General features: G+C 44.4%; 1 protein-coding gene across 3 annotated transcripts; it reads right to left on the bottom strand.

Annotated features, from left to right (window-relative positions):
- Positions 1-741: 741 nt before the first annotated feature.
- Positions 742-3239, bottom strand: LOC133285954 (protein PIN-LIKES 2). Of its 3 annotated transcripts, none has more exons than XM_061483278.1 (2): positions 1430-3216; positions 742-873 (listed from the first exon to the last, which is right to left on the bottom strand). In XM_061483278.1, the coding sequence occupies exons 1-2, from the start codon at positions 2565-2567 to the stop codon at positions 863-865; spliced, it is 1149 nt and encodes a 382-aa protein (XP_061339262.1). In that variant the 5' UTR covers positions 2568-3216; the 3' UTR covers positions 742-862. The 3 variants fall into 3 exon arrangements, with proteins under 3 accessions (XP_061339262.1, XP_061339261.1, XP_061339260.1); XM_061483277.1 differs by lacking the exon at positions 742-873 and having other exon boundaries at positions 1082-2530; positions 3212-3239; XM_061483276.1 differs by lacking the exon at positions 742-873 and having other exon boundaries at positions 1082-2609; positions 3046-3216.
- Between the last annotated feature and the right edge of the window lie 5334 nt (positions 3240-8573).

Here is an 8573-nt window from a genome sequence, read left to right on the forward strand (position 1 = left end):
TAAACCCGCCTAATTCAATTTTGGATTTGAGTCTCTTCATTTTTTTCAGGAACTGCGACTCTCATATATTTCAGATATTATTAAATGATATATATACCATAAATATAATTCAACTAATTTTAATGGCCAGATGATGAATTGAACCCGGTTGCAATTTTTCAAAATAGCAGAATATCCTAATTCTTATGATGTTACATAATATTTTAACTACGACAAGTGAGTATTGCATCTTTTTCACTACCAGCAAGTTTTTAATAATAAATTAATGTGAATTTTATTAGGTGAGTTTGCATCTTTTTCACTAACAGCAAGCTTATAATAATAAACTAAATGAATTTCATTAGTGATGAACTATATTGCAAAAAAAAAAAAGATTTATGCTGGACTAAACGGATAAAAGAAAATTAGTGAAACAACAAATAAAGTTTCTGATTGTTATGCTTGTGCAAATAGTTTTCTCTTTTTCTTTTGGTTTTAATAATTATATAATTTATTGAGCAGGAGTTCCTTGACATAGTAATTGTTGTTGTCGACTCTAGTCTCTAGAGAGCACTTGTTTGATTCAAATAATCAACCTTATACAAATACAAAATAAGACTGCTGATTATAAACCTTCCCTAAACCTAGCATATAGCCATGAGCCTTATTCTTGTGGGCCAAGCCCTTTGTTGCTGCTATATTCTTGATTTAGGTACATATCCTATTGGGCCAGTAAAAGACCCACAAGCTTTAATTTATATTGTGGGCTAAGCCCCTAGGCTCAGATCAAGTTTGTGGATTTCTCAGCATTCAAGTTCTTTGAATAGAAGGAGCAACGCCAAGCTCTTGAATAAAGTAATTTATCTTATTCAAGCGTGGTCCATTATACTGAATCTGGAAGAGATAAGAAGGTGGTAGAAAGTGAAAGAGACATTAGGAAGACAAAAACATTCAAGAAAGCTGATAAAGTTATAGAAAAATGGAAACATCAACTCATTCCTGTGCAGAACTCAAGTGTGAGGATTTCAATATTGAAGAGTTTAAAGCCGTTGGGGAGTGTAATAAATGAATAGTGGAAGCAAGAAAAGTACTGAAGGCAACAATCTATATTAAATTGGCTTACAGTTTAAAATCATAGGAAGAACAATTTGCATCATTCATCAGTACAAAATCATCAAATCCCCATCATACAATTATCCCACAACATCAGGAGAGTAAAACATACAGTAACTTCAGACATACACACTTAATTTGAAGTAGATTACAATGTACAAGGAAAGGGAAAAAAGGGCAAACACATGCTGCCAGAAGAGAAGTGCTGAAGCTTCACTAACTGCATAACCCCGCAAGCTAGCAATTGCTCCAAGTAAGATAGCACTTGGTGTTGTGTACTGTAACAAAAGCACAAATCTAAACATAGCATCATTCTCAACCAAGAAATTTAGCTTACCCGACAATGCCACAATCCCAATTCCCAGTAGAGGAAGCACCAGGAGCCTTGCCACAGTTACACCAATTATAGTTCTAAGTCCAAGTTTAGACTCATTGGGTCCTTCAGCAAGCATACCTCCTAATATAAGCATCACAGAAGGTACCATTGCCCCACCTAAAATCTCTAAACTGTCTGTAATGAAAGATAATGGAGCATCATATCCAAAGAACAAAGCTTTCAGCTGAGGCACTGTGCCAATGATGATAGCTAACAGTGAGGCAATTGTTGGGGGTTGAAGTATGTGCTGAATCGGAGTTTGTTCAGCAACAATTCTTATCCTCCTGACAACTCTAGGTTCAGCCAAACACCTAATGGACCTTGGACTATTCCCACTGCTTTCTGCTGTGATTTCAAGGTCAGGAATAGTGGATGAGGAAATACCTGAGATGCTCTTAAAAACCCTGGCAATAAAGGGTGTCTTAGAATGTTCAGTCTCTTTATCCTCAATGCCAGGCCACTCAGCTTCTACAAGGAGTGGTCTACTGATATCATTAAGTGTCCGATGCTGCTCGATTTCAGCCCCTTCCTCAACAATCTCATAATACTCCATAGGAGGCTCCATCATGTGATAAACAAGGGTGTAAAAAAGGATAACTGCAACCCAATGAGAAAAAGAGACATAAGCCACCCCTCTTGAGTTGCAATTGTGCCCAAATGGATTATCTTTAGTATGGCAAACAGATCCAACTACAGCAAGGGGGAGATTTCCAGTGTTACCAAATCCCGTCATTATAATAGTAAATCTGGTTAACTGTGGAGGTGGGCGACATATGATCACCACTATGAACCCCAGTAAGCAACCAAGAGCTGTACTCACCAGCACATTAACAGGGATGAACCACCAGTCTACAAAGTTTTTGAGAGTAATGCTTTCACCCAGCTCAGTGAACATAAGGCATGGCAAGAAGAGAGCAAACACAAGTTTACTAAGGAGTTTGAAAGTAGCTTTGGGGATGAATTGCATTCTAGGGTTTGCAAGAAATAATCCTATAACTGTTATGCATAGCAGCTTCAACAAAGGCACTATAGCAGCTGCCAGATCTGCACTACCAGACCTCACTTTATTCTCATACAAACCAACAAAATCTCCTGTCATGTTTTACCTCAAGAACTTGAAGACAAGGATCAAAATTCCCTCCTGCAATAAATCACACAGTGCACACATAAATGAATTTCCGTAACCCCTATAAAAACGAAAAATCCATAAACAGTACTGAAATTATTATCAAAACATAACTCAGATTCCAACAACAACTCGAGCAAAGTGAATTGCACAAAGTAACAACAAGCAGCCATTAAAAGCATATAACACGACCAATATAAAAGACAAAATCGGTTTTAAACTTATCACAACAAGAAATCAAACGGGTTTTCAGATAAAACCCAAGTGCATCTAGAAGAATACCAGGGTAGTATGAATTACAACAACAGAAACTAAAATCAGAGAAAATATGATAAGATCATAAGACAGTGACCAGAGTCTTGATAAGAATCAATGAGAAAATGGGGTGTTCATTGAAAAGCGACTAGCCGAAGCAGAATCTAAACCGGGGATAAACAAGGAGGGGACTTACAAACCAGTTTCGGAGACCCAATTGGTGAAAGGTCAAAGCTTTAACGTTTATTTTGCAACAGTCAGAGAAGATAAGACTAAAATCACGAGATTCTCAACAAAGCTTGCACAGAAGGGAAGAACTAATCAGTCCCAGGTTCAGATCCTGAGCAATTTGATAAGGTCACGGTGTTCGTCGTGGAAATTTTTACTCATATTAATCATTGAAGTTTTACTCCATTTTTATATTACCACGCTTAATTTTTTTAATTGGAAATTAATAAAATAAAAATTCACTTTTCTTTTTAGCAGAATGCAAATGATAACAAATACCCAGGTATTTAACACATTAGTGTTTTTTTATATAATAACACAAACAAAGTCAAATTAAAAATTTTGAATTTCTCTTCACCATTAATTCGCATCTAATTTATCATTTTTTAAAACGATAACACATTAGTGCTTTTAAGTAAGTGTTTGAATAATAGAATTTGTGACTTTTCAATCGAATTATATAGGTCGATATCAGAATTTTGTTTAAATATAACTAATTATAGAACATTGTAATCAATAACTGCTAAATTATAGAGTTCATGTAGTTGATTACTAGCTTTTTGTTTTGAAATTAACACCTATCACATTTATGGTAACCGTTTATAATGGATTTGTACCGTTAGGTTCTGTGAGCCCACTATGTACCCTATAGGGTAACGTTACTATATGGATTATACCACTAGGCGAGGTAATGACCAGACTAGTAGGTATAGTTCCAAGAGGCAAGCAAGCTAATAGCAATGGCAGATTAATAACAAGAGAATGACTTGGAAGTAAATGGGCATAACAACAGTACATAAAAGCTACCTCTAAGGTGTGCCCAGGAGGGCTATTTATAAGGGAAATGGAGCGGGTTGGTGAGGGAGAGGTCAACTCTCCTTGGGATTTACTCCCATGGTGCAGTGTTAGGCGTGCTGGCGCTGTCATTGTGGCAGTGCTGCGCCCTCTGCACTCTGGCGGTGTCAGCGCCGGGCAAAGGGGGAGTTTCCCTTTGTGGTTTCTGTCGTAGTTGCCTTCAACGGTTAGCGTTCCAAGATGGGACATTTTGGTGTATGCCTTGGGTCTGCTGCTACGTTGGGGGTTGAGGGGGTCCATGTCAGCCCTAAGGGCTGACGTGGGGCAAGGCTGAGGCTGGGCTTGAGTGATTGGGCCAGCTGAGGGTTGGGCCTGTGTAGTTGGGCCGCCCCAGTATTCGGGCCATCCAGAACAGGAGCCCCCCCAGCTTGGTAGCAGCCGTGAGGTGGTGCCAAGTTAAAGACTCCGGACGTTCTTGTCATGGCGGTGTGCGTCCTTCAAGGGGGAGTTACTGGCGCTTTATGGGTATAAGTTGGCACCTTGGTAGATAGGATTTGGCGACCCATCGTTTGGCGATGTGAAATGCTTGGCGACCCATCGTTTGGCGATGTGAAATGCTTGAGCACGGGCGATTGCTCTTGGTGATAACTGTCCTACGGTCATTGATGACGGGGATTGGTAGGTGATGGAAACGGAAAGCTGCCTCTTAAAGGTACTTTAAGAGGCTTTTCGGTTTCCGAGGAGCCGTAATGATGAGTTATCCCATCATTACTATTTACTGCAGGCATCCAAGCGTCATAGGGTTCGGCGCATTAATGCGACGCGACTGGTGATTTGTCCCTTTGAAGTGACCGTCTTGCCCCCTCTCCTTAACCGCTCATCACACGATGAGCATGCCATCGTACGGTTAAGTGAGGGTTACTTACACGTGTCTGTGTGAGACTAGTGTGATTTGCGTAACCGCTCATCCCACAATGAGCATGCCATCGAACGGTTAAGTGAGGGTTACTTACACGTGTCTGTGTGAGACTAGTGTGATTTGCGTAACCGCTCATCCCACGATGAGCATGCCATCGAACGGTTAAGTGAGGGTTACTTGCACGTGTCTGTGTGAGACTAGTGTGACTTGCGTAACCACACGATGAGCATGCCATCGTACGGTTAAGTGAGGTCTCTCTCTTTCCCCCCCTTTTTTTTTATAAAAAGGGGGTGAGCCCCCTTGTTAGGGCTCTTCCTTACGCGAAACCTACACTCTTGCGCATTGCTCAGAGCCTTTGTTCCCTATCCTCAGTTTGGTGTGATAGTGCCGGTCTTCTTTCTCTTCTTTCCTGCGATTCTCAGGTATAGTCCTTCTTCTCTTGTCGTTTCTATTCTCCTTTCTGGTTGTCTTCTACTCTTTTTTCTGCTGTACCGACGGTTAGGTTTATAGAACCTATCCCAGGCCTCATACTCCCTGAATTGGAAGTAGAAATTAAGGAAGAGGAGTTTGACGAGGCCTTTGAGGCACTGGGGGATAGTGCGGTGGGGCCAGCTATGCGAGAGTGTCTTGCTAGTTGCGCCCCAAGTCGTCCCTTAGTTCCTGGGGATGAGATGTTTTCCCACGGGAAGGTGCCCGAACTTCTGGGTTTTAGCGAAAAGGAGATTCAAAATCTCCTTCCCGAGAGAGTTTTAGGTCCTATCCTACCGTATGCTGGTGAGGCGTCGTGTTCAATTCCCCGTAGTGGGCGCCGCAGAGGGCGCCACGATTTGGTTGGTGAGAAGAGCTCCAGATCTGGTGGGCGTTCGCGTGCCGCCTCTAGGAGGCAGATGCTCGCTTCACGCCGTCGCGTTTCTCGGCGTTCTGATCTTGGAGTTGGGCGATTAATTCGACCCGTATCCAACATCAACCGCCTGCGTCAAAACCGTCCCTTAGAATATTATTTCCACCCTCGCCCTTCTCTAGTCGCCCGTCGTTCCTCTCATGGTCTAATTCCCCCCATTCCCCAATCTTTCCATCGTCGCATGTATGATGAGTCCACAGAAAACCGTTTGGGTAGATATCACCCGGAGGATGGTCGCCTTACAAGGTATTGCGTGTGGGACGCCATTTTTGAGGATATAGGGCTTTATAAGATACCGCCTGCTTGGTGGCCTTCTAACCTGAGCTATTCAGATTTTTATTCAAGTTCATCAGATACCTCGGATTCTGATGGTGAGTTAACTGTATAACTTTTCTTTTTTCCTTTTCGTTGTTCTTGGCGCGGGGGGTGTTGGAGGTGACAAGGATGTTGATAGGGTGGGTTGGAGTATCTCGTTTCCTTTTGCAATGGTCTTCCTGGCGTCAGTGAAGTTTAGAAGATTGACTGTGTGTTTGTCGCTCCTAGGTAGGACTCTCAAGGATTTTCCAGAATTATGGCGACTGTTCCGTCGGACGATGGTCTCGGGGCGCGGGATTGGGTTGACTCAGTGGTGGCCTCAACCTCTTCAAGCTACTCTGACAAGATCATCTTACGCAGTCACTATAAAGGTGAGCCTAGCTTTAGTATAACTGAAAATGGCGCCATGGAGGCGAAGTGGCAACCGATCGCGGTCGGCGCTGATCGTCGAGTTTGTGACGCGCCTCTTATAGAGCAGCGATTACGATGGCGATTTATGGTGTACAAAACGCACTTTACTGATCAGAAGGTGAGGTTTCCGTTATCCGAGTTCGAGATGGGGGTTTTATCTCACTTACAGGTCGCGCCTTCACAACTGCATCCCAACGCTTGGGCGTTTGTCCGAGTTTTTGAGAGTATATGCAAGTGTTTTGACATGGCCTATTCTGTACGATCATTTTTCTACTGCTTTCAAGTGTCACCATCCAAGAAGACGAAGCTTGGTTGGGTTTCTTTGAAGGCAGGCAACTCGATTGGATCAATATTTGCCCAGTACGCCAACTCTTACAAAAATTGGACGCGTACCTTCTTTTGGATTGAACCAGTGCTAAGCGAGGGCGAGCTCCCTTTCTTTGTTGATCCGTCGAGTGGGGAGTGCCGGTTTCCCCTGTACTGGACTAAGGCTCATTATGAAACGCCGGCCTGTCATTACTTGTTTGCTCTAAGGGTCTTGTCTCCTGGGGAGGTAAGGGCGATCAGTTGGTTTTTGGAGGTAAAGGGGGGTTTTGACAGGTGGCCCACGAAGCAAGTGTTGTGTCATGGAGGTGTGGTGGCGTTCAAAGTTTTCCTTTTTCTTTAACTTTGTGGCGATTTATTCTGAGACTTCTTGTGTTTACCCTTTCTTGTGTTTATACTGACTCGTATCTTATTGTTTGTAGTTGGAAACATGGCAACCGATGCGTTGAAACTTGCGCGTAATGTCGCCGCTAAAGTGAGGGCCAAGCAGGGCATAGCGCCTCAGACTCAGACCATCCTTCCCTCAAAAAGGAAAAGCTTGGACAAGGGTAAAGCCATAGAGGTCCGTCACAAAAAGAAGAAAGTTCGGTCTGCTGCTGACATCCCTGCTGGTGAACTTGAGAAGCGGGCTAACCGCCCTATTATTAGAGAGCCCACTGGCGTGACTGGCCACTCTTCTGCAAGTGAATCAACACTTGGTTCTGGGTTACAAGGCGCGATAGCGAGCTTAACACCACCAAGACCTTCCCAGGCAGGGCGCTCTGAGCGTTCTGGGGGCGGTCTGACCCGGGATGGTGCCTCTGAAGGCGATCCGGCTGGGGGAGGTGACCACTCTGTTGAGCCATCTGAGGCTGTAGGTTCACCCCCTCTTCCAGAAATCCTTGTGAGCAGGGCGCTCAGGTTGTCCGAGAGGGACCTCGCCAACGGCTTCCCCAACATCAGGCGTCCCAAGATGGTAATGCCCCCGCGTTTCGACCGCCATCAATACATGGATTGCACCCAAGTAATAATTGGCCGCCTCCTGGGCCAACAGGAGATTACCCTGGATTTTGAGGAACGATGCACCCGACAAGAGGATCTTATTGTTGACTTGGGGGGGCAGGTGAATGGCTTGACTGCTGACGTAGGGCGCCTTGGCAAAGAAGTTGCTGACGGGAAAGCTTCTTCAAAATCTTTGATGGCGCAATTAAAAACGGCAGAGGATGCAGTGAAACAATTGACCGCCGATAAAAACAACCTGAGTCTGTCAGTGGAGAATTTGAAGAAGGAAAATGAGACTCTTTCAGCAGAGCGAGATCAACTTTCTTCAGATTTATTTTCCGCTCACGGGAGCCTTCACGCCAGGGGTGACGACTATAAGAAGGCTATTGCGCAAGTGGGGAAGCTGGAAGAGGCTCTGGCAGATCTGATGTACGATTCTTTCAACAACGCCCTCAAGCAGGTTGCCGTGAGGTATCCTGGTGTCAATTTGACTGGCCTGGATCCGTCTTATGATGTAGAGGATGGACAAATTGTAGAGCGCCTTGAAGGTGGTGGAGTGAAGGTGATTGAAACGTCGCCAGAGACTGATGACGATGAAGGAGCTCGCGGCGTGCTTCCCATAACTGACACAGACAGTGATCATACGCGAGATGGTGCTGGGCGTGTAACGTCAGGCGATCCTGTTGGTATTGCTGGGCAGGATGAAACGGTTCAGGCGTCGGTGGCGGTTGCCTCAGTAGTTGAAGGGGCTTGCTAGGCGTTGGCTGGGGGTGAGGACGTCCCAGTCCAACTGCGGCGAGGGTGAGAACCATCTCGCTTGTTGGGCGTCGGCTAGGGTGAAGACCCTCGT

The sequence above is a fragment of the Gastrolobium bilobum genome, unplaced genomic scaffold (assembly GCF_033153095.1).
Source record: "Gastrolobium bilobum isolate Gb01-03AN ecotype WA unplaced genomic scaffold, APGP_CSIRO_Gbil_v1 utg4364, whole genome shotgun sequence".
Taxonomy (NCBI): domain Eukaryota; kingdom Viridiplantae; phylum Streptophyta; class Magnoliopsida; order Fabales; family Fabaceae; genus Gastrolobium; species Gastrolobium bilobum.

What these genes read in the sequence shown, in the direction of transcription:
- LOC133285954 (XM_061483276.1), bottom strand. Translation starts at nt 2,567, where the DNA reads ATGACAGGAGATTTTGTTGGTTTGTATGAGAATAAAGTGAGGTCTGGT.